This window comes from Cibotium barometz, chromosome 42, assembly GCF_041138505.1.
Source record: "Cibotium barometz isolate CiBa-2024 chromosome 42, ASM4113850v1, whole genome shotgun sequence".
In the NCBI taxonomy this organism is placed as follows: domain Eukaryota; kingdom Viridiplantae; phylum Streptophyta; class Polypodiopsida; order Cyatheales; family Cibotiaceae; genus Cibotium; species Cibotium barometz.
Genome location: NC_141087.1, coordinates 32,616,051 through 32,642,384, shown reverse-complemented (window position 1 = coordinate 32,642,384; position 26,334 = coordinate 32,616,051). Strand labels below are relative to the sequence as shown.

Below are 26,334 nucleotides of genomic sequence, written 5' to 3'. Positions count from 1 at the left end.
AAGTTAAAATTTTAAATAAAAAACTAGCAAGACTTTTGGAAATGGGATGTCTTGATATAAGCATGTAGAATGTAGGTCGTGTGCATTTATTATCTTGTTTTCTATGTAATTATGTGAATGTTAAAAATGTTGGGTAGCATATCAACCTTAATTACATGGATAATCTAGACTTTCTTAATGTTCAAGATCTAATATCACCCCTTTCTAAGTTATTCAAATAAATCTAACTATCAAGTTTTTTGTTATAATTTCCCTTCTTCCTTATCTGATGACAAGAATGTTAAATGCTACATAGTGCCACATTTTCTTAAGCATGCCACTTTTTGAGTTGGCTTTTGTTCACAAGGTAGAGAAAAAGAATGACACACTAAAGACAAAATGATTGAGTTCAAACCAGTAGGAAGTATTATACCTCATATACAAAGAATTCCATATATTTTAAATGCGTAGATTAGGGGTCCTCACCAACATGCAAGATAACTTTTTGAGTTGTCTTTTGTTCACATGGCAATGAAAAAAGTGTAGTTAGCTTTAAAGACACAATAAAGGCTCCTCCAAGTCATACCCCTTTTTCAAAGGTGTTCACATCTAAGCTAGCACTATTAACCAAACTTATGGTAAATGATGACTAAGAAGAAAGAAACTTTGTATATATTCTCAAGGTACATGGTTAAGCTTGGATTTTGAAAAGCATTGAAAGTCTATCATTCATTATTTTGATTATACAAAATCTACAACAAGAGATATAAAAGTCACACCTTATTTGGCACCATTTAATTATTTCCTTGTGAAAACTTTCTCACATATAGACAAGGCTCGAGGAAACTAAACTTACAAGATGATTAATTAAATATATTTGAAAGAACTACATACCTTTTAGTTTTAATTCTATTTTTAGGTTTTTCTTCATATAAAGGAAAGGCTTGAGGGAACTAAACTTACCGGATTATTAAGTAAATATATTTGAAAGAACTACATACCTTTTAGTTTTAATCCTCTTTTTAGGGTTTTCTTCATTGTTCTTACTTTTTAAACAAGGATGGAATAAAAGCGTGAATCTCCAAATTTAGAATATAGTTAGAAAGATCGAGATCCATAAACACATCTATTTTTTGATAGATTATAGAATCCTCTTAGATAATAAGTACTTTACATTTTGAAGAATGTAAAACACTTACTCCTCCTCTCCCCACCTCCCTCCCTCCATTTAAATGGACCTTTAAATATAAAGTATCATGTATCACATGCTAAAGTGGTGACAAAGAAGTTTATTGTGTAAACAATACCTTTAACGTAACAAGACATATCATGCCCTCTCTTGGAGACCTTGATTGGTTAAAGTTGGTCATTCCCTTAAAAAATAGCTTGCCTCTTGAGACGTATCAATCTCTTAGCAGCGAGATCTCTAATTCTCAAGAAGGAAATTTTTATGGCATGGGGATGGATATGTTGTGGTTGCAAGCTTCTATGGTGAATAATTCTTCTATTTTATATTGGTCATAGTTTGAGAATTTATTGATAAGCTAACACTTTCTTTTTAAGGGAACCCTCCCCCATCTCCTCACCCCCATCTTCTCTCTCATGTTACCATAATATATATATATTTTGTTGAATTATGTTGAAGTAACATCCACATGTTATTATGTGGATCATAGGCACTTTGCCACACGACATAAAAATACTCAGCTAGACACATGCATGTGCATGTTCATTGTAGCATGAATGAGAGGTAGAGCCTCTCACATTGTGTGCAGTGCTTCCATATTATGCCACATCAAAAGTGAACCTTTGGCATCATTGATTGACATTAAATGTCTGTGTGACCACAATGATGGACAAGCGAAGAAATCATCATAACTTGCTGTAAACTTTCTTGAGAAAAATATGGAATTTCAAGTAAAGTAATGTGAAAGTGGTTTTAGCAAAATACTAGGACAAGCTAAGCCCATGACATTATGCATCATAACAATGGGTGGAAATGGGGTCCCAAGTCCCAAGTCTTAGTTTTGGGAGATTGCTTAAATCCCAGGCAAGCCAAAATAGATTGGTGGGCTGGTATATATATGCCCCTTAAGTGGCCTCTTTGCCCTATATTTGTAGTCCTAGATAGGACTAGGTAAAGGCAAGAGCAAAGGAACTCACATAGAGGAGCAATTAGGATATATGTGACCTCGAGTCATAATGGGGATTAGTGCTTGAAAAAGCCTTTTCATAAACTAGTCAAAATAAGGGCAACCTCCTAAGTATTGCTAGTGTTCATTATCAAGAATGTATATCGAATGCTAAGTTTTAAAACTAAAATGTAGAAAATTTTGTTCCTAAAAAAAGATTCATAACCTAGAGTACTTAAGATGTCTTCCCATGCCCATGCTTGGAGTACTTACTAAGTCTTGCCGATGCCGATGCCGATGCCGACGCCGATGCCGAATATCTTGGTCTTCCCAACTTTCAAAAAACTTGGCCAAGCATTCCCAATTGTAAGCTTTTTCTTCTATGGGAGCTTTTGGAATCATGGGAATGCAAAGCTTTGTGGGAAAACCCCCTTATACTAAAATAATAGGGTTGTGTACCCCGCTGTTTCTTCCTGTCGGCTCCCCGACTACCAACAGGCCCGTCTTGTCAGTTTGTATAGCGCGCTCAGTTTCCAAACTCCAACCCCAACCCCAACCCTTTCTCTCAATTTGTTTCTCTTGCTCCCGCAGCCTTTCTCTTTTAATTTCTAGCACGTGCTCTCCACAGTCAATCCTACAGTGTCTGTAAGATCTGCAAAATCTGGGCTCTTGTGTGCCCAGCGCCCAACCCACACACACACACACACATAATACATCTGAATCGCACCCCGGCCCTTCAACTGGGTGACGCTCTTCTGCCGCACTAACAGAAGAAGAGCAATGTATTCTTATATTGATGTACACCATCGGATTCCATAGCTCATCAATGCAAACTCAATTCTCCAACCGCTCATGAAGAAGAAAGGGCCATAACTTTCACACAGAGTTTTCTGTTCTTTAAGGTTTCACTTTCGGGTCTTTCCAGTCCAATATAGAAGCAATGTGGGGCGCTGGGGCAGATTCTGATGCAGAGAAGAAACAGGCATACACTGCTGAATTTGAACCAGGGCCTGTCCCGCCTCCCAGGCCCCTCGACAAGTATGGATTTATTAAAACTGACCACGTCACTGCTGCTCCTGCAGAGGTCTCCACCAAAGGCAGGCCGAGGGGCGACCGTGAGAGGTGCACCAGAATTTCCGATCTTCTGTGTTTTTCACCACATGACATTGTTACAATCCATGAACATGGTGATATAGCTCAGGCACATTTAAATCCGTTGCAGATCATTCTTATCCGGCCACATGCCATTGTCATACCTCATTCACATCTGGTGCCCTTGTTACATTACATGTTGACATAGCCCTTTCACATCCGGCAACATGTTATCAGTATTTTCATGTGTGTACAATGCTGCGCTCACTTGCATGAGGCTACAATGTTTTGATCTATGAATATGTAGCTCTTGTAATCTCTACTATATGTGTGACCTAAATAGCATGTATTGTCTTTGCTTTGTTGGTTATTTTCGAAGCCTGAACAGTATTTGACTTGATCCTGTGCCCTCAGCAGAGAGGAGAAAACGCTAAGAAAATGGCGAAAAATGATTGGAGTTGGTGGGGCTGATTGGAAGCATTATGCCCGAAGGAAACCCAATGTAGTGAAAAGGCGTATTAGGAAAGGAATTCCTGACTGCTTGAGGGGACTAGTTTGGCAGTTAATTTCTGGGAGCCGGGATTTACTCCTTATGCATCAAGGTGTTTATGAGGTATATTAACTGTTCCAAACATGCCATTCATTGCTTAAACTCTAATTTCATCAAAATAAGTTTTGTTGGGGTTGTGTGAGCCAAACCATGCGTGTCCCATAGTTTCTGAAGTATCCGTTGCATAGGCTATAGTAACAATATGACATGCCGCATAGACACATGCATTGCAAAGTTGCTCGAAGCAAGAGTCTACAGTCCCTGTAGTGTAAGTTGATGTAACATGCGGAAGCTTACAGACAGGATTATACTTTAGATAATGAATATTTAGCACCTTGGTTCCTGATGATTGCACAATGTGGCAGAAATGAGAGAGAGAGAGAGAGAAGAATACTACTCGTCCCTGTCCTCCATGGTTGCACCTTAAGTCACCAGGAATGAGTTGTATGCGTTTCAAGCTCCGTTGGGGAGTTTTTGCTTGACATTGTTTTCAATGTGGTCAATTGGGGCATTGCATGGCTGAGTGCAGGCTCAATGACAAAGATCGGGGGTGCGCGGGGGATTTCCTCTTGTAAGAAGTAGTATGTCTTGTGGCAAACATTGTTGTCTAACCAATGGGATATTCTTTGTGCGGTTGAGCACAAACAACATAGTCAGGTGGGTGGTGGCTTTATAGATGTTAGGATCTAATCCACGAATGAATTGATCCATCTTGGCTTGCTGAGATAACCCTAACTGTTGTGCTAAAGTGATAACCTTACCGGAAAACTGAAGCACGGGTGACCCGTTCTGTTTGAGTCCATAGAACTCATATGCGAGGTTGGTCAAATACCGGGGAGGGAGAAATCTGGTCTTTAGGTCATGGACAAAGGTGACCCGTTCTGTTTGAGTCCATAGAACTCATATGCGAGGTTGGTCAAATACCGGGGAGGGAGAAATCTGGTCTTTAGGTCATGGACAAAGGTATCCCAGGGAAAAGCTGTGACACCTATGATGTGGTTTGTATGTATACTAGACCAATGCTACCACCAAGTGACTACCTCACCTGTGAGGTGGGGAGCCGCTATGTGGACTTTGTCTTGAGGATCCTTTAGCTTTGCCGAAGGAAAATGTGCATTAAACTAATGAATAAATTGATTGATAGCTGAATGATCACACTTACCATCATACTTACTGAAATTTGGTTGAGTTCAGATGACGGTTATTGATGTCACGGGATTCTGACTGGTGGCACCTATGGGTGGGGAAATTGAAGAGAGGGTGTGCTGAAATTTTAGATGCATGGCCTCCTTTTCCCGTTAGTGTTCGAGTAACATTCACTCTTGATCGAGCTCTCGTTGGTGCTCTCGAGCTGCGAGTTCAGCTTGACGCCAGTCTTCTTCAAGCTTGCGTTGGGATTCCTCATAGTCCCGTCTGTCTATTTTATCTTGTTTTCTTGCTTTTGCCTCAGCTTTTTCTTCCCGCCGTCTTGCCTCGTCCTGTCTTTGTTGTTCCATCTGAAAGAAGAGGGTGATGAAGTCGGGGGTAGCTGGAGGAGTGGGTTTTGCTGCGGTTGCCTCCAAGAGTTAGAGACGCTCCATGAGAAGTTGGTTCTGTGCTCGGAGTAGAGCTATGGTATTTGTTGTTGGAGGAAGAGCATCGTCTCTTTCGAGGGAGATGTCTTCCTGTTGATATGTATGCTTCTCTGTAGACATATTACTGAAGTCGGTGGTCGTGCTGAAGCGAAGTATGACCATCCAAGGAAGCTCTCACACTAGGATGCGGTGTGTGTGGACAAGTTGAATCTGATACTAATGTAACATGCAACGGAATTATGCGTCGATGAAGGATCCCGTCACACAAAGTCTCACACCGCCTTCTTTATCCTGAGTTTCGCGAGTCTTGAGCAATCCACTTTATCGCTTCACACTTTAAGAGATGAGAGAGAGAGAGAGAGAGAGAGAGAGAGAGAGAGAGAGATCTGTACACCTTATTGGGTTCCAAATTACCCACTGAAGGGCCCCCTCCTATTGCTAGAAGTATTTGCTTTTATTACTTTGAAGAGAATGATTGTATGACTGACTTTGGACTGGAGATAAGCCAAACACACGACCTTTGAAAGACCAAGAGTTGGGCTGAACTTTACATGGCTATAGAAGCACCAATGATGACCAATCTCACTGCCAATGCACTCTTTCAAGGGAATGTAGGAAAGCTGCAAACTGTGGTTGAGAGATGGGCTGCTTTGGGACTGTTCTAGGCTGAGAATATGCGCTATGAATGAATGAACATGCTGTTAGAAGTAAGCTCAACTTGTTGTGTATGTGTGGGAACTGGCCCTAAACAAGTCGTGAACACTTGTGTGTTTATGTGTGTGTGAACCACCTCTTAGAGGGGCCATAATAATATCTAGATATTTGTGTATGAGTGACCTAAGTAATGATGTCATGGGAGAAATGAATCTAGTCGTATCCAATGTACCTTGTCTAGCCTTTGTTTAATGAAAAAATAACTTGCATTGTCACGATTGTGACTAACTCTCTTAATCTCTCCTTAATTACTCCTTAATCCCTTATTAACTGAAAGGACACCTGTGAAGGGTCACATCCTTACACATAGGTCACTATCAAAGGACATGTCTATTCATTAAAAGACACACCCTTAAGTCCAAAGGACATAACCATTGATTCAAGAGCCACGCCCCTTCCCAGGGATGTGTCTCTTCACTTGTAACCTTTCGGCCTCTATTTAAGAAAGGCCTTTGTCTCAATGCAAACAACTCAGCTTTCCGCTCTCTAATTATCTTTATTTCTTGAATCATGTCTTAATAGACTAGGAAGTCCTCAATGGTATCAGAGCAAACAATCTCCAACCTGTAGGATATGCCCACATCCAAAAAACCCTAACCCTAACCCTAAAAATCAAAAACCCTAAATCAAAAAATTAACCTTAGAATTAGGGATAGCAAGAGTTGTATGGAAGAACAGGAGAGAATGCCCCATTCAATTTTGCCAATCTTACCTGATTAGTCATTTTCCACAAAAAAAAAAGGCTACCTTCTTCTTTCCAAGCAAGCAGGAAGTCCTTATGGCAATTGTACCCTGCAGCGAACCATCTCCCTCATGACCTTGCAGCAGTAGATGCCCTCGCTTGCATGAAGATTGCCTTTGCTTTGGGTCATACCTTTTTTGAAGAGTCGCACCACTTGACAAGCCTCGTGCCCTTGTGTTGCGTCGCACCCCTTTCACCTAAGGGCGTGCCCCTTTGAATCGCCACCCTCATGCGCTTCAGACCAGCACCCGGCCATAATACCGTGGCCGCCCATCCCAGCAGCTGGTCCTTTTCTTTTAAGGGACACCTGTTAACCTTATAACACACACACAAAAAAAAAAGCCAGCAGCCTACGGCGCCCAGGCTGACCAGCACACAAAAAAATAAAAAGAGAGAACGCCGGCCAGCCGGTTACGGCGCCTAGCACACAAAAAAAAAGACGCGAAGGGTGGTGGACTAGCGCAACGCACGAGAGAAAAAAAATGAAGGAAGACGCCCACAACAGTGACCAGCACTAACTCAAAATAAAGGGGGGGAGAACCCACGGCCAGCAACCAGCGCTTAAAAAAAAAAAGCACACCAGCCTGGCGTGCTGTTTTCGACCAGCATCTGTTCGCTCAGCTCGGTTCATGGTCCATTATTCTGTTATCATGGCCTCTGCAACTCTCAACGGCAATATTCTCCACATAATTCTCAGAGGAAACCTATGATTTCAGTTATTTACAGGATACACCCTACCCTCTCAGTCCATAGTGCCCTCTCCTACCTGTGTTTCTCCACCGGTCTCAGCCCCTGTTCCAATGAGTGTGCCCCCCTTTTTCCAGCCCACTCATTACCGCATTCAGATAGCCACACCGACTTCTCACCTCCGAGAATTCGACGTGTGGGTGATCCGTGTTCGTACTTCTGCACAGGATCTGGATCATTACTGTTTTATACTCAGGCATCATCCTTATCTGGGCACTATTCTCCCCGAGTGTAGTATCATTTTTCACGAATATTGCACCTATTCTGAGGACGTTTATCCATCTTCATTCACGGTGCGCCCCTCTACACCAGAATATACACCCTTGACACCAGTAGCTGCCCCTACCCCTGTACCTTCTTCTCCAGTAGTAGCAGACTCTCGTGCGAGCCCAGTCCCAGAGGATCGCCCTTACTATACTGGGTGGTCTATAGCCGCTTCACTAGAACGTAGCCTCTCTTCTCGGGATTTCCAGATGCCGCACCCTCCAGCCGATGGTTCTTACTAGAGCCCAGCGGCGTCATCAAGAGCAAAAACCCCCAGGGCCTCGTCACCCTGAAGCCTCTACATCAACATCTTCTCTCATGGCAGAACTTGTTGACATACCAGCTCCTCCGGAATGGCAGCAACTTCAGCAGCAGTTCCAACAGCAACTCCAAGAGTCTATGGCATCCTTGGCTTCGCAGATCCAGCAGCTCCACACGGATCGCCACTCCTATACACGAGTTCCGTACCAGCAGCAGATGTTTTAGTAACAGTTTCAGCGGACGCAGACGTCATTCCGTTCGAGGTAGAAGGCGGCGACCTTAAAACTCTTTATCGTCTTTTACAAGCCCGTAAAACAAAGAAATTGAAAATTAAACCCCCTGACTCTTATGGTGGTCAGCGCAATAAGCGCATCTTAGACCAATGGTTCTACAAACTACGGTTATACTTTGAAACCATGACTCTTTCTAATTCCAAAAAGGTGATTTTTGCGGTATCCCTCCTCAAAGACACTGCTTTATTGTGGTGGCAACGATGACAGCACGCCGGAAAATCGGTTACAACGTGGGAAAAATTCGAGCGGGTCCTCCATAAGCAGTTTATACTTGCCAATGCGGATTTCCAAGCCCGTACTCGCTTACGCCATTTGGACCAAACTAGTTCCTTGGCCTCTTATATCTCCCAGTTCACCAACTTGATACTGGAGATTGACTCTTTGTCCCCAGCGGACGAACTTCATGCCTTCGTTGAAGGTCTTAACCCCACACTGCGTGCCGATGTTCAGAAATATAACCCTGTCGATCTTGCCGATGCCATACGATATGCCGAGCGCATTGCAGACATTAATTCTCGAAATTCGGCCTCTTCCGGTCGAGCTAATGCCTTTCAGAAAGCCAATGGATCTCGTATGAACCGAGATAGTCGCAGAGAATCTTCTGGCACTTCTACCTCCCGGCCTAATTCCCAATGAAATAATTCTCAACACCCTCGCCGATCAGAAGGATCGTCCTCTTTTTGGTCCCAACGTTCTCAATCCTCCCAACCACGCAATTCGGATCGTGGACGGGACCAAGGATGTGACCAATCTCGCACTCCTCGTCCTGCCACTGTTCCTTCTGGACGAGATCAACAAAAGACAGGATTGTGCACAATTTGTAATGGACCTCATCGTTGGTTTGAGTGCCCCAAAAGACCAACCCATTGACAGAATTCTAATGCTGAACCCTCTCCATGGCCGCCATCCCTATCGCCACTGTTGTTGCTATAGGGTTGCTCAGAAGTGCTCCCAACCTACACCCATGCGGCGGGAGTTCTGGCGTTTCCTTGTCTTTCCCAATGTTAGTTTCTTGGTTACCGGGGCGAGCCTTGTGCCCCCTCCCGTTGTAGTAACACTCTGACGTGTTATGGGAATTGCTGATACAGATAGCACACCACTTGTCGTTCATCGCACATTCCGTTGCTGGATGGCCAGGATTACGGCAACGAGAACACCAGACTTTCTTCGTGGACTTAGCAGCCGAAGACTCCCTTGCGGGAACCATGCTGACCTTCCCACTTTTGTGAGATTTCATGGTCTCCCGCATTGGTGCCTCATCAGAATCTGTACTGCTACTGTCCTCCGATTCACTGTCAGAGCTCCTTGTGTCCGAAGACTTGAGTCCAAATCCCTCAAGAGTGAACTGAAGTCATAATCTCTAGGAATTATGGGAGATTTACACTCAAGTACAAATCTCTAGGCATTGATGAAGGGTTGGAATTTTTCCTCAATCCTTCAAGTGTTGGACTCAAGAACCCATCCACATCTAGATGATATGACACTAATGTGCAGCTCATCTTGTTAGCCAACTCGGGAGAGATGGCGTCCTCAGAACTGCAGGACTACAAACTGCTGGCGGCCCTTGGCAGAGCCATAAGCTCGGATGAGGCTTTTCTGTGGAGCATCGCGCTCACCCTCCTGCTTAGCATCAAATACCACGGATGGCATAGGATGCATAGAAGGTAAAAGCTGAACCACATTGGTGGTAGTAGGCGGGGCTGGAGGAGCTGGAGATGCTGTGGCAACTGTGGCAAAAGGTGCTTTGGAGGCTTGCTCCGTTTGCCATTTGTGGCAATCCTTCTTACCATGCCCTATGATATGACATAAAAACATCTGTTTTTTGAATGGTATTTCTTTTGCTCCTCTGGAGGAAGATAACCTCCAGTGATGCCTGCTTTAGCCTTTTCATCAAGGATTTTCTTAGCCTTAGATTCTTTATTCTTCTTACCCCCTGAACTGGAGCTATTATTGCCGTCCTTCTTAGCATCTTTAGAAGATGCATTACCTTTCCTTGACTGCGCAGCAGATTGCTGCTGTGGGGGTTTGTTACTGGACTGTGATGACTGCTTGGGCTTGCCTCCGTTCATCTTCATTTCTTCCTTTTGAGTGAGAGTCAAAGCTTGGTCATATGTACTGGGTTCAAAGTTGCGAAATGTGAACCGGATGTTGGGATATAATCCACGAATGAATTGATTCTTCTTGGCCTGCGCAGACAACCCTAACTGTTGTGCTAAAGTGATAACCTTTCCGGAAAACTGAAGCACTGGAGACCCGTTTTGTCTGAGTCCATAGAACTCATTTGCCAGACTGGTCATATACTGGGGTGGGAGTCTTTAGGTCATGAACAAACGTATCCCAGCTAAAAGCTGTGACACATGTGGTCTGGTTTGTATGAAGACTAGACCAATACTGCCACCAAGTGACTGCCTCACCCATAAGGTGGGGAGCCGCTACGTGGACTCTATCCTGAGGATCTGCGATCCTATCTAATGGAAAATGAGTAGTAAATTGATGAATAAACTGATTAACTGCTAAATGATCACACTTTACTAAAATTCTGTTGACTTCAAATGACGGTAGTTGATGTCGCGGACTGCTCTCTGGTGGCACCTGAGGCTAGGGAAGCTGAAGAGAGGTGCTGGCTTCCTTTTCCCTTTGGTGCTCGTGTAACATATGTTCTCGATCGAGCTCTCGTTGGTGCTCCCGAGCGGCGAGTTCAGCCTGACGCCGGTCTTCTTTGATCTTGCGTTGGGCTTCCTCATAGTCTCGTCTATCTGCTTTTTCTTGCTGCTTTCTTGCTTCAGCTTCAGCTTTTTCTTCTCTCCGTCTAGCCTCGTCTTCTCTTCTTTGTTGTTCCATTTGAAAGAAGAGGGAGATGTAGTTGGGGGTTGCTAGAGGCGGAGGAGGACGTGTTGCTATTGCCTCCAAGAGTTGGAGACGCCCATGAAAAGCTGGTTCTGAGCTTTGAGTAGAGCTATGGTGTCTACTGTGGTCGGAAGAGCAAGGTCTCCTTCGGGGGAGACGTCTTCCGGCTGATGGGTACTCTCCTCTGTAGACATGATGCTGAAGTCGGTGGTCGTGTCGGAACACAGTCTGACGATCCAAGGATGCTCTCATGCGAGGATACGGTGTGTGTGGACAAGTTGAATCTGATACCAATGTAACATGTAGCAGAAGTATTCGTAATTTGAGGATCCTATCACACAAATGCTCACACCGTCTTTTGTATCTTGAGTTTAGCAATCCACTTTAAGACTTCAAACTTTAAGAGATTGAGAGAGAGAGAGAGATGGAAACTGTACACCCTATGGGGTCCTGAATTACCCACTGAAGGGCCCCCTATCCCGTTACCGGAATAGTATTTGCTTTATTACTTTGAAGAGACTGACGGTGGACTGACGATAAGCCAAACGCAAGATGTAGGAAAATCAAGATTCAGGCTGAATTGTACACGGCTGTAGAAACACCAATGATGTCCAATCTCGAGCCTATGCACTCTTCCCAATGGATGTAGGAAGGCTGCAAATTTGAGGCTAAGAGAAGGGGCTGATTGGGACTGTTCTAGACTATGTATGAATGCTGAAAATGATTATGAATGTTGAGTTTTACCTTCACCAAGTGGCTGTAGCAAAACGATGCATATGAGGGTGCTGAAAACTGTATGAATGCTGAAAACGCAAGAGGATCTGTAGGCTGAATGTTGTAGATGCTGCGTTTTATTGAATGAAGGCTGAATTGCTCAAGTGTTAAGGGACTTGGATTGACTGATTGACTGTCTAAGACTGAGAATGACATACGTAGCTCGTGCCTAACTTATCCTAGACTGAGGATTACAATGGGGTCACGGTGTACGACAATTATCATCCTAAAAAGGTACTAATAATGTACAATGTTGCACTGATGATGATGAGCCATCTTGTCACCATGCACTACAGTGCAGAGTGCATGTGACACAAAATATAGAGCACCCGCACGGTTCACCTATGGGCATCTCGAGTGGGCGTCCCTTGCTGGTGAATTAGACATGCCATAGTAGGCAATCACACGAAAACAAGTCACGCGAAATCAGTTTCAAGCAAGCAGAGATGCGTGCACATGCATGATGCAATGGATATATCTCCCGTTTGTGGAACTTGTAAATAGTAGGTCTTCCCGAGCACAGATATGGCTTAGTGTGAAGCCTAAACTGGGATCCTTGATAGTGGGTTCCACGTCCTGGCCACACGACGGGTGACACAAGGCTTGGCCTCCTGTAGATGACACCAGTCGTGGCCTTAGTATGGGCGACACGTAGCTCCTTTCCCTCCTGTACCTTGGCACAAAATCGGGGAGGGCCACTTGGGTGGCCAAATGGTGACCAGAGCTTGTGGGAGCTTCCATGGAACCTTGACAGTGTAGAAGCAGGCTTTCTTCTATCTTGTGCCCATTAAATGTCAGAATACGCAGCGAAGATGATGACCAGATCTGGGAACACGAGCAAAACGCAGTGCAGAAAATCACAACATAAGAGAGAGAGATAGAGGCGTGTAACTCTGCTCTATATACACAAGAAGATCCCGGAGTATGATACAAAATGGAATGGGGGGCTGGGGGCCTATTTATATGGCCCCATATACCAGTCGGCCTGTGCTACAAGCAGCCGACTGGTCCTGAATCTCCACGACCAGCACATGCAGCCAGTCGGCCAGCACTGAGGGTCCACGACCTGTCCAGTTCAGTCGGCCAGCTCCAGAACGGGAACACACACATGCTGATGCAGTCGGCCAGCAACTGGATCCTCCTGCCAACTCAGGGCTGCCTCCCAAGCCACAGAAAAATGGAAAAAAATAGGGGAAAAATACGGAGAGTGGGGAAAAATGAGAAAACACCTCCTAAGGGCGGGCACACCCACAACAAAGGCCCTGGTGTATAAAAATAGACAGGAGATGACTTCTAACACCCCCTCTCAGCTCCTGGCTGTGAAACCAACCACAGGGAGCTAGGGTGCCACCTGAGCAAATCCTGAGATAGCGACTTCGTGAAGAGGTCCATCGTACTGTCCTCCGTCGAACAGAACTCTAGCAAGATGTCATCAGCAACGATCTATTCACGAACAAAGTGCCTCTGTATGACAATGGGTTTCACCAGTGGAAGCCCAAATCTGCAATGCAACCTCTGCATCCTCATTCACCCTTCTCGGTCTTCCGCTTGGGACACTGCCTCCAATAGTGGCCTTTCTCGCCACAATCATTACAGGTCCTCTTTGCCTTTAGTTTCTCGCGGTCAGTAACGAACTTCTTCTCAGAAGACTTCTCCGACGAAGCCTTCCCTTTGCCCGTGTTACGGCCTTTCGACCATTGGCCAGTTAAGGCCTCCGAACCTCCACCCTGAGAAGGGTTCGTGAATCGTTCCTCCTGGTCCAAGACCATGGACACAAGCTCCTCCCACGTGATGGTGCTGAGCTTGCCACTGGTAATCAAAGACGAGTAAAATGCTGAGTACTGAGAGGGCAAGTGTGACAGCAACGTTATGGCCATGTCCTCTGACGATATCTCCTTCCCAGCCTGAAGAACTTCTTGCTGAAGAGCCTGCAGCTTGTTAATATGCTCCCGCATCGTCGATGACTTTGCAAGGCTCATAACCCGCATCTGTACTTCCAAGGAAATCCTCTTCATGGGCGATACCCTATTGTAAAGAGAGGCCAAATGCTGCCATATACCTCTGGCCAGCGTCATATGCTTTACATGATTGATTACCTGCAGTGTGCAGTTGAGAAAGATAAACGAACGGACCCTGGCGTTGACACGATCCCACATCTGTGTCTGAGCCTCCTGGTCCTTTCGGATCAACGGTAACTCCCCTTCCTCTACTTCCGGCCGTGGAACACCAACAACGACGAAATCAGCGAGGTCGTAAGACTCCAGAATAGATTCCATCATAACCTTCCATATGCCGTAGTTGTTCCCGTCCAACTGATGGTCCACCTGGAACGTGGGGAGTGTCGGGATCTTCACATGCCTCTCGGCCATCTCAAACAGATCTGCCATTGCGGGGATGTACTCTGAAAAGGGTGAGTGGGTGGGAACAAAGAAGAACTAATACCTGCAAGTGGCTGTCCAGCAAATCAGCCCGTCGCTCTCTTGCTTCTCCTCTTCCCGAATAGTCCCGTACGGTCCACCAATCAGCCACACAGCAGTCCCCCTCTTGCTCACACAAATCCCAAGAACTATCTAGAGCCTAGGCTCTGATACCATGTCAGAATACGCAGCAGAGATGATGACGAGATCTGGGAACACAAGAGCAAAACGTAGTGCAGAAAATCACAGCATAAGAGAGAGAGAGAGAGAGAGAGAGAGAGAGAGAGAGAGGCGTGTAACTCTGCTCTATATACACAAGAAGATCCCGGAGTATGATACAAAATGGAATGGGGGGCTGGGGGCCTATTTATATGGCCCCATATACCAGTCGGCCTGTGCTACAGGCAGCCGACTGGTCCTGAATCTCCACGACCAGCATATGCAGCCAGTCGGCCAGCACTGAGGGTCCACGACCTGTCCAGTTCAGTCGGCCAGCTCCAGAATGGGAACACACACATGCTGATGCAGTCGGCCAGCAACTGGATCCTCCTGCCAACTCAGGACAGGAGATGACTTCTAACATTAAAGTCCTAATGGGATCCCCTTTCTTGCATAGAGCAAGTTTAATTCCATTAATTGGCTTTTTTAAAAATTTTTCAACTGGCCTTTGGCCCAAGATTCTCCCATAGTTACTAATTTTCACCGCTCGTAGTTAGGCGCTTATTTGTCCACCTGTAGTGGGCGATGCCGGCAAGGAAGCACCAAGGGGGGTTTTGAACCCAGGATCTCTTGGTCCTAGGCAAACACCTTGACCACTTGAGCTATCACCTCATTGCTTCCATTAATTGGCTTTACCAGTGGGCTTTTTGAGATTTGTATGCCATGTGCATGAAACCACTCAACCATGTCCGAATGCCATGTATGTGTCGGTAATGGTGATGGCCGTGTGGCCGAGGAGGAGGGCACCAACTCGTCTCACCCGTTCCCTCTCCCTTCGCGATATATTGCATAGAGGACTCTAGTGCTAGGCATGGGAGGTGGTCTTTGTCAAGAGCGTATACATAAGTGACGGTCTAAAAGAGGGCATCTATAACCAATGGGGCCATCCCAAACTTTCCATGTATAATGTCATGTGGTACATATGGCTTATTCCTGATCATGCATGGCAATCACCATCTGTAGCCTCTCTATGCTCCTCCACTCATTTGAGAGAGAGAGAGAGAGAGAGGGAGAGAGAGAGAGGGAGAGAAAAGAAAGAAAAGATATATTAACGTCTACGGAAGGCCAAATTGGCCTATGAGACAAATCTGTATACAACAAGTCCATGTCCCAAGTATCGTGGAAAGAAAAACTGAAATGAAAGCTAATCCTAGTCATATGCAGCTCACTATGCAGTCATTGTCTAGCATGCTATAGATGAACAATCATGATAGGTGGTATACTACCAATTCCACCTAGTGGAGATGGTGGGGTGTAGTACATCATACATGGGGCAAGGGGCAAGAGAGTAATATTAATGTCTACAAAAGATCCCAAGGATCTATGAGACCATGAGTAATACAATGATACCATGGGTATCATGACCCATGGAAAAAGTAACTAAAAGAAAATGGAAAAAAAACTAGTGTGTATACATGTGATATAAGCATATGACCCTATGTATGTGGTAAACTAGCCATGATCAACTAATGGTAATGCCCACCTCAGCCAATACCGATCTGATGGCCAAGAGACTATTAGGCCTCTGTGATGGAAGCATGCCATGGCGTCGAAGAGCCTTGTGGATCTGTATCTATTGGGTGGAGGGTCATGATGCTTTGGGTCGGGGGCGTATGGCGTGCAAAATATATGAAGCTCTATCACTGAGAACCCCTTTGGAGCAGGGGGCTGGACCGCTAGTGCAGGTGGTGGACTCTGATGTGGTTGTAAAGTAAGCGCAAACAACAATTAATGTGAGTCAATCCAAGGCTTCCAAGTAGGTTGGGAGTAGGGTTTCTTGCTCTATTCGGGGGGGAACTCAGCAAGAAGTTTAGTCTTTAGTAAGGTTTGTTGATAAATATTTCAGCTTTAAAATTATATTAGGCTATGTGAGCGATTCAAGTCTTTTTGTTGTCGTTCTCTTTCCTCTCTTCCTATTCGCTGTATATTTTCAGTTTGGTGCTTCAAAGTAGTTTGAACCATTTTCTTTTGCAGCAACTGGTTTTATACGAAACATCTGCCTCCGAACTGGATATTATCCGAGATATTTCACGAACATTTCCATCGCATGTGTTTTTCCAACAAAGACATGGACCAGGCCAGAGATCGTTGTACAACGTTTTGAAGGCATACTCTGTGTATGATCGAGCTGTTGGTTATGTCCAGGTATGAACTTTTGTTTCACCTTTGACATTGTTGAAGGGTTTCAGCTTTGTCATTGATGTTTTCTTGATTGAAATGGTAATTTGATGGAATGAGAGTTCGATTTATTCAGGGAATGGGGTTTCTAGCAGGATTACTCCTCCTCTACATGAGTGAAGAAGATGCGTTCTGGTTGTTGGTGGCATTGTTGAAAGGTGCAGTTCATGCTCCTATGGAGGGTCTTTATCTGGTAAGATCTACTATGTAAGCCCTTTGATCTAATGTGTGGCATTGTTTTTGAATTTTATCGAGTAGATGTGGGTTCTTTTTTTGAGAGCTGATGGTACGCTCTAATGTCTGTGAACTCTATACACATGGAGGAGCTAATTTTGTCTAATATTCGGTGTCCAAGGCTTTGCAAGATGACGAGGGGGAATGGAAGTATGGTCATCTCCTTAATGGAGGAGAGTGTGTAGTAAGGTCTATAATAACAGGGACAAATGTAGGTTGTCCTATAACATATCCTAATGTTTTGCAGCTGCCACCAGTCAGCCCCTTTGAAATGGTCTATTGAGATAGTTCATTACAAATGATCAGCATACAAGCATGTCCAAAATCTAACAGTTGATGACCATATGTTGTGATGTTTCCAGTGTTTTCAGAAAGTCTGGCTGTCCCTGTTTCCTCAGGCACCATCTTTGGAAGTGTAACTGCATCCTCTTCATAGTTTATCAGCTTGACTAGTCGATTTGGGGTTCTTGCAGTGATTCCTCTCAATAAAGGCATGTATATGCTGTGAAAATTTAAACATTATGTCAAATAGTTTTTACCGAACCTGAACCTGAACTTTTGGCCCTCTACCTACGTCTCTCTACCAAGTGTCCATATCGGCCTCAAGTCCTGCTCCATAAATCTTGGCCATGTTGTGGCCAATCATGTTTGTCTGATATTCTCCCAGGTTTGTGGGGTCCTCTGTGTGTGTGTGTGAGAGAGAGAGAGAGAGAGAGAGAGTTATATTAATGTCTAAGGGTCTATGAGACCAAAATGATGTGTACAGTGTCCATGAAATCTCATCATGGATCTGAGAGAGAGAGAGAGAGAGATACAATGGGCCTATGAGACCAAAGTGATACAATGATGTCCATGGCATATCTCATCATGGAACAAAAAATAAAATAGAACAAAACAAAACTCTCTCATTGGAATGATACAAAAATGTCCATGGAAATCTCATCATGGAATACAAGGAACATGAAACATTAAACATGAGAAGAGCATCAGCCCCCAATAGACCACTCTCCAATATATCAAATGTCACGTGCGTGCCTTTGCCATGGCTAATCCTCTGCATGAACAGCTCGAGCAGGAAGAGCCCTAGGCAGTACTGGTCCGGCTGGTCCAACAAGTCAATGATCTCCGGCTGGTCCAACAAGTCAATGATCATGGAAAGTGGGCCAAGCCCCTCATGGAACAAACAGTGAAACCTCCCATGGATCTCATGGGACACTAGGTAGGTAGTTACGTATTTAATGCTCTTTTGTCTCAACCTTTGTGTGGCATAATCGACGGATCCTCTCCTCCCTAGGTCTCCGTATGAGCTCCCCGGCTTTGAAGATGTGCTCAGCTCTCCACTCCAAGGCGGTGGGATGAAACCCATATCTGGCCAATCGCAATCTGCATTGCATGGGACATGTGAACACTCAGGTAGCCCAACTGTTGTGGATGAATCCCTCCTTGTGGGTTTTAGGGCTAGAGAGAAAAGTTCCAAAGAGAGAGCATATGCATGACTGAATGATTTTTCTATTGATTGATATGATATACAAGCTTCAAAGAGTACTGTGCTTTAATAAGGCTTATAGCCTTATCTTTTGACACATCACACACACTAGGGCAATGACACGTGGCAAGTGCCTATAACATCATTGCTTATCACATTCACACATAAGACGGCTATAAGCGGTTGTTCACACAAACACAATAAGCCATCTGAGGGCTGTTTCACACACATGAAGCTCCAAATACTGAACAATCCTCAGTGAGCCCAAGGAGGTGATCGTGCATCTTGGGTGGAAGCTTGAAGGTGTGATCCATGTGGAGTGGGTGTAAAGGCTGAGAAGATCTAATCGGATAACCTGGTTGGTGTTGGAGAAAAGGAGAGTCCAAACTGTACTGAAGGGGTGGGAGGCAGTTCATGTGGAGCCGATATCCGGAGAACCAAGTGGAAACTTGGGCATACCATACTCCAGGGTGACCTCGAGTGCTAGGTGTCTGGAGGACTTCACTGATGGGATGAAGGTATATGACTGTTTGGAAGAGTGCCTCCACCATTAGGGCTGCAACAAACTCTATGTGGATAGTCTCGTGTGGGACTGATGGTTTGCTGCGGATCATTTGGGAGAACATCATGACTTGGGGCCTCTCAACTCGTTGCCAATCCTCATAAGATAAATCTGCCCCTAGAAAGTTGCTCCATACATCAAGGCTGGTGTGATGAGGGTGTTAAAAAGCCAACCCTTCGTCTTGGGGTCCTGGAAATGCGCCTGGAAGCATTGCTGCTCAAGTAAGCTCAAGGCTGCATATCCCCGTGTCACTCTGTGGGCCACTAAAAGTGACACCAAGGTAGACATTGGATGACACAATCTCCATTGTCGTAGGCCTTCTCAAAATCAAGAAGGAGAACTATTAAATCCTGATGCCTCAGACGGGCTGAGGCTGTCGCCTCCTAGAAAGTGAAGATGTCCTGTGGCAATGGCTTGAACCTGAGGGATCAGAGAAAATTGATCCATCCTCGCCATGCAATCTGTAGATGGCATCCCTCCGCTTGTGTGGACCTGTGATCTCAAAGAAATCTCCAGCAAGCACTCTCTCTAGCCTGTGTCCAAAAGGAAGCTCTAGCATGATATCTGTACTCCACCCTCGTGTCCTTGATGGAATTCAGCTCTGCCCGGGCTGCTCGCCAGCTGGGCCTCAATCCATGGGCTGTCCAGGAAACTCTCTTGGAGACGCTGCAAGGATGCCAGGCTCTGACAAATGCTCCTCTCCCGCTCTCCGAACTCTGCGAGTCTGCTTTGTGCCGCCTCCTACAGCAAATTGGTGATCTGTCTAAGTCGTACATTGAGGGCCCTTGGAGCTTATGCAGCATGAAAATCAAGACTCTCCCAAGTCTCCTCAATCTTGCTACAAATCTCAGTCCTGAATGAGGCACTCGGGGATATGGGTGCTCGAGTGTGTGTCCTGCCTCTATGGGTCCTCCAGGGAAAGAGCATGGCCTGAGAAAGAAGTGCCTGCAAGAATGCCAACCATGCCGCCTTGTCCACAAGCCCACTCAACAACGTAAAAACGGTCCAGTCTGGAGAGGTTGGGGCCAATACCTCTATTGTCTGATCTCGAGAAGCTCAGATTCCTTGGGCTATGCCCAAACTTTGGTAAGTGCCATTGATCCTGTCCCCGAGGAGCCAAAATCAGCTCCTCCCAAGCCGAATACTCTGAGCCTGCGATGGTGTCCGTGCCTCCTTTGAGTCTGTCCTCCGCTGTCTCTAGCATGTTAAAATCACCACCCGTGCACCAAAAATCAGCTTGTGGGAGGGATTGACGGACCGCCGCGGTGTTTGGAGCGTTGAGGTTAAGGAAACCCGCTTTGTCCTCTCCAATCCTAATGATCACCCACTGTTCTCTCTTTGTGATTATGGTGCTTGAGTCAATCACTGCTAGTAAGAGCTGCTCACAGGCGCAGATGCATACCCCGCCTTGGATCTCGGAGGGGCCAAAGGCATGGGACCAGAAGGTGTGGCTTCTGCCTTGGAGAATCTTCCCGCATTTATGGGTGCGACCTTTGGAGAGATGGTACTCCTGATGGGAAGAGAATGTCAATAGGTCCTCTGACTTGGGCTCTGTGAAGATCCTCTTTGAGGATCCTGTGCCTCCTCAAGTACTGTGGTCCACCCAAACCTTGAATGTTCCATGAGACCATCGGCATATCTAAGAGTGGTGGGAGGCGGAACGCTCGAAACTGCCCTCCACTCTGAGAGTCTTTGGCGTGGGTTTGGATGGTGAGTAATCACAATCCGTCCTAGGGCGTAGGGCGAGGGCGGAGCCTCGCCAAGTGGTCACGAATCCTGCCCTCCATGTGAAACAACACCCGCCGGGCCCTAGAGTAGGCATACCGAGACCTACACCTATCGTAGTGAAGGTACCTGTAGAAGGGGGGGAGGGGTCCAGATATGAAGAAAAATGAAGAGGAGCACCTCTAGGCTGGAGGACGCCAACCCCCCACCCTGATGCTTGTGGCCGGAGCCACCCAGCACCATCTGCGCCAGCGCCCAAAAATGAGTATGTCAATAATCCGCAGGTCCTGCAAATGGTGGGAGAGCTCTACCGCCTGCCCATTAATGGTGGTAGACACTGACTCAAGGCTCCATATCATCCTTGGAGCCGCGCTCAAGGGGAAAGAGAAGATCATCGCATCACCATAAAGACTTCAAACATGATCTGATAACAAAGAAAATAGAAAGCCTACTAATCGATTGGTGTGGCTTCGTGGTCAAGAGAGACATCAGCCAAAGACTTCTGCAGGTTTGGGAGTACGGAATTCTTGGATGATGGATCTTCCCTCCTGAAGTACCGCCCACTTGCCTGCATTTCAGGCTTCTCGAACCTTTGCCAACTCCACTCCTTTTGTGGTCAAGAGATACATCGGCCAAAGACTTCTGCAGGTTTGGGGGTATGGAATTCCTGGATGATGGATCTTCCCTCCTGAAGTACTGCCCACTTGCCTTCATTTGATTACATTGTACCATATTGCATGGTACCCTCCCTTCTCATTGAACCATCCTTCAGGTAGCCCCCCTACTTCAAATTGGGCGATGTCGACTCCTTTCGCTTTTGTTGTCATGTGCATCACAGATGCCATGGACATTCTCAGGGCTAGATCCAAAAGAGGCAAACAGATAAAGACCATGAACCAGTAGAAGATAGGTAGAACCAGAATGTAGGAGCTTCAGGTGTAGCATCTGAGGTGGACATGGAGCAGGACTTGGAGCAAGAAGCAGTCGGCTGGTTCCAGAAAGGACTGTCGGCTTGCAGGACAAGAGATGAGTCGGCTGGTTGCAGAAGGTGTCGGCTGCCCATAGCCATGGTCGGCTGACCCAGCACATAGGGGCAGCAGCAGGCGCATCATGGACAAGTAGATCATCCAGTCGGGCAGCGTTTATGGACATGGAACTGGCCGACCAGCAATCGGCCAGCATAAAAAGGGGTCCAAGATCCATATAAAAAGGCCCCCTTGCTCTATGTTGTAGTCATTCAATCCCACTAGGGGTTTGGATCCTTAGAGGTCCCATAGGGGACAGATTTTGGTGTTAACCACCTTTTTATGTAAGGCAGCCCATGGCTGCAGATTTAGGTACCTTTTTGTACCATAGAATATACTGAATTTTCCAGCACCTCTCTCTCTATACCTGCGTTTTTGCATCAGATGGTTCTCAAGAGTGTTTAGGGCTAAAAATAGACACCCAGAGCTTCCGCGTGTTACATTGGTATCAGAGCATCAGGCTCAGCAAAGCTAAACACTGATTCAGTCCCAGATGATGGTGTACAGGTCCAAGGTACAGGAAAGTACACGGATTCGAAGCCCAAGACAAGAACACAGATCAGGAAGAACTCCCAGGAGGTTTGTTGGTGGTGTTCCACAATGCCAGATGGGGATGGCAGTTCCGTGAGCCAGATAGGTTCTCAGGTAACGGTCCCAAGGGAGGTTGATCCTCCAAGGGTGATGTGAGAGTGCCAGACTCAGTTCCAGGAATGAAGACCAAGACGGTGTTCAGAGTCAGGGCAGGAATGGATTGTGGACTAGAGGAAGACCAGATGCATAGATCTTCATCAGAGACAGAGTGGTTTGGAGAACAGGCCGGGTTTTCAGAGAAAACGGTTGCCAGGGATGGATGATGATAGAGGGACTTCGGGACAGGATTGGGATGATGACAGTCATCCAAGAGCAGGTTGGATTCCCGTCATCAAGTTTAGCAGAGGGGGATGTCATGTGCATCACAGATGCCATGGACATTCTCAGGGCTAGATCCAAAAGAGGCAAACAGATAAAGACCATGAACCAGTAGAAGATAGGTAGAACCAGAATGTAGGAGCTTCAGGTGTAGCATCTGAGGTGGACATGGAGCAGGACTTGGAGCAAGAAGCAGTCGGCTGGTTCTAGAAAGGACTGTCGGCTGCAGGACAAGAGATGAGTCGGCTGGTTGCAGAAGGTGTCGGCTGCCCATAGCCATGGTCGGCTGACCCAGCACATAGGGGCAGCAGCAGGCGCATCATGGACAAGTAGATCATCCAGTCGGGCAGCGTTTATGGAGATGGAACTGGCCGACCAGCAATCGGCCAGCATAAAAAGGGGTCCAAGATCCATATAAAAAGGCCCCCTTGCTCTATGTTGTAGTCATTCAATCCCACTAGGGGTTTGGATCCTTAGAGGTCCCATAGGGGACAGATTTTGGTGTTAACCACCTTTTTATGTAAGGCAGCCCATGGCTGCAGATTTAGGTACCTTTTTGTACCATAGAATATACTGAATTTTCCAGCACCTCTCTCTCTCTCTCCTCTCTCTCTATACCTGCGTTTTTGCATCAGATGGTTCTCAAGAGTGTTTAGGGCTGAAAATAGACACCCAGAGCTTCCGCGTGTTACATTTGTTCCTCGTATTCTGTTGAGACTTCTTTGGGTTCTTGACTGTCTCTTTGGAAATTATCTTCTATGACCTTGACCTTAGTCAAGATTTCTTCCGTTTGCTGGGTCCATAGTCCCTTAGCTTGGTTGAGTTTCCAATGTGATAAGGCCGTCCATTCATTTTGTGGTTGGGGGTTCCCTTGGTGAGAGGAGAGCCCCCATGTGTGTGTGTGTGTGTGTGTGTGTGTGTGAGAGAGAGAGAGAGAGAGAGAGAGAGAGAGAGAGAGAAACCAAGATAAACAGATCCAAAAGAGAGGACATTCTCAGGGCTAGATCCAAAAGAGACAAACAGATAAAGACCATGAACCAGTAGAAGATAGGTAGAACCAGAATGTAGGAGCTTCAGGTGTAGCATCTGAGGTGGACATGGAGCAGGACTTGGAGCAAGAAGCAGTCGGCTGGTTCTAGAAAGGACTGTCGGCTGCAGGACAAGAGATGAGTCGGCTGGTTGCAGAAGGTGTCGGCTGCCCATAGCCATGGTCGGCTGACCCAGCACATAGGGGCAGCAGCAGGCGCATCATGGACAAGTAGATCATCCAGTCGGGCAGCGTTTATGGAGATGGAACTGGCCGACCAGCAATCGGCCAGCATAAAAAGGGGTCCAAGATCCATATAAAAAGGCCCCCTTGCTCTATGTTGTAGTCATTCAATCCCACTAGGGGTTTGGATCCTTAGAGGTCCCATAGGGGACAGATTTTGGTGTTAACCACCTTTTTATGTAAGGCAGCCCATGGCTGCAGATTTAGGTACCTTTTTGTACCATAGAATATACTGAATTTTCCAGCACCTCTCTCTCTCTCTCCTCTCTCTCTATACCTGCGTTTTTGCATCAGATGGTTCTCAAGAGTGTTTAGGGCTGAAAATAGACACCCAGAGCTTCCGCGTGTTGTTGGGTTTTATGCTGTGTATGCACCCAGAGGAGTGCTAGTGATCATCAGTAGGTTACTGGGGCACTTTTTACTTCAGTTAGTGGAGGTTTTTTCCCCCAGTTTAGTTAGTTTCACTTATATGCAGTTTATAAGTGTTTTGGTCCACCCGGCACATTTATGGCCGGTCATGTGAACACTTATCCTTTAGGGGTCACTATCATGTGGCTTGTACTTCACTTTTTTCTATCATTGAGATATCTACAGCAGTCGTGTTCACTCTCCACATTGGTTTCCACGCCTGTTTTCTTTCTGTAAACCCTAACCCTAACCCTGTTAAGTCTTCAATTGGTATCAGAGCCATTGAAGCTTTGCCCTTGTTCATTGCCCGTACACACCCAAGTTTTTTTGTTGCTGCTGCCGTACAGCACCCGTACATCACTGCCCGTACACCTGAGCGCCGCCTGCAGTATTCGTACAGCTGCTCGTCTGCAGCAGCTTCCGTATCAGTTCGTCGCTGTCAGCACACGTACCTGTTCCGTACAGTCAGTACCGCCCTCCGCTTCAGTTCCAGTCAGCGCACGTGCATCAGCTTCGAAAGACTGCTCCTGTCATCAGCGCTGTTGTACCTGCTACATACGCACGTGTACAGCGCACGTGTACCAGCAACCGTACGCCTATGCCTTCAGCGCCTACAGTACTACAAGGCGCCGCCTGCAAATCTGTGCCTGTCAGCGCTGCTGTACCTGCTATGTACGTGAGTGTACAGTCAAGCGCTGCCTTCAAGAGTTCTGTACCTGGTCGCCTCAACGCTGCAGCACCCTGTACAGCTTCCGTACCTGTCAGAGCCGACTATAGTACTGTGTAGTACAAGTCGACTGTACCTGCACAGGGACTGCACCTGCACGAGTACAACAATCAACTCAAATCTAAGCTGGTAAGCATTACAGGTTTTGAATTTTGGGCAGTCTTATTTTTCTCTGTGAAAAATATACAGGCACAACAAGCAGTTTTTTCTATCAAGAAAAATATACAGGCACAACAGGCAGATTTTCTAGCAAGAAAATATACAGATTTTTTGCACAGTTTGGGTGCAGCAAATTTGGGCATTTTTGGGGCATTTTGGCATCGTGTACGCCATTTGCTGCTCTACTCAGTCATTGGTGCATTGAGCTGCACATTCTAAGGATTGAGAGTGCAGGCAGATTTGGGTAAACTGTATTCAGTGGAGTACAGTTGTTATCAGGGTTTTTGCTATTGGGTTTCTTGGTAAACAGGTACAACATTGTGCGTAAAGCATAATGGCAAATCAACAGCAAAGTGATGTATTCACATATTTGTCTAAGGAAGACAAATTGGATGGCACGAACTACTCCTTGTGGAGTTTTATGCTGAAAAATGTGCTTGTGGCAAAAGGTCTTTGGGATTTTGTTAGTGGTGATGAACCACGTCCAGGTCCATTGGCTCCAGAGACTCCTCCCCAAGGGGGTGCTCGTGGACGAGGACAACAGGTACAGGCTCCAGGACAGCCATTGCCTGTTCAGAGAACAAATGCTCAAAAGACATGGGATGCCAGGGATGCACAAGCTTTGTCACTCATTGCATTGTCAGTTCAGAGGTCTATTATACCTCATATTCGTTCAGCTGGCACTTCACAGAATGCATGGGTGACTTTGGAGCAAATGTATGCTGCTCGTAATGAGGCTAGGATCTCATTTTTGAAAAGAGAGCTGGAAAATCAGAAAATGAATGAAGGAGATGATATGTCTAGCCACTTGAACAAGCTGCAGGATTTGAGAGAACAACTCATCAATGTGGATGAGATTATTCCTGAGACACAGCTTGTGTCCACCATCTTGCACTCTTTGCCAAGATCTTACTTGGCTTTCCATACCTCTTTGAACCTCAGCATGAGGAATGCTGTTGAACCCCTCAAGTATCAGGAACTTGTTGCTCTCTTACTACAAGAGGAGCAAATGAGGAAGAATATGAATATGAACACAAATGCTGAAC

The 26,334-nt window shown here is 46.0% G+C and overlaps 1 protein-coding gene across 3 annotated transcripts in view; it reads left to right on the top strand.

The window, feature by feature from the left end:
- The first annotated feature begins 2,516 nt into the window (after window positions 1-2,516).
- LOC147614391 (uncharacterized) overlaps window positions 2,517-26,334 on the top strand; it is a 29,435-nt gene continuing 5,617 nt past the window's right edge. The window contains exons 1-4 of one of the 3 annotated variants that reach the window (XM_086780944.1): window positions 2,517-3,233; window positions 3,618-3,816; window positions 16,580-16,750; window positions 16,860-16,976. In XM_086780944.1, the coding sequence (XP_086637070.1) occupies window positions 3,052-3,233; window positions 3,618-3,816; window positions 16,580-16,750; window positions 16,860-16,976 (669 nt within the window). In that variant the 5' untranslated portion in view covers window positions 2,517-3,051. Of the gene's footprint in view, window positions 3,234-3,432; window positions 3,450-3,617; window positions 3,817-16,579; window positions 16,751-16,859; window positions 16,977-26,334 lie in introns of those variants that run through there. The other 2 variants (XM_086780945.1, XM_086780946.1) reach the window with 2 other exon arrangements.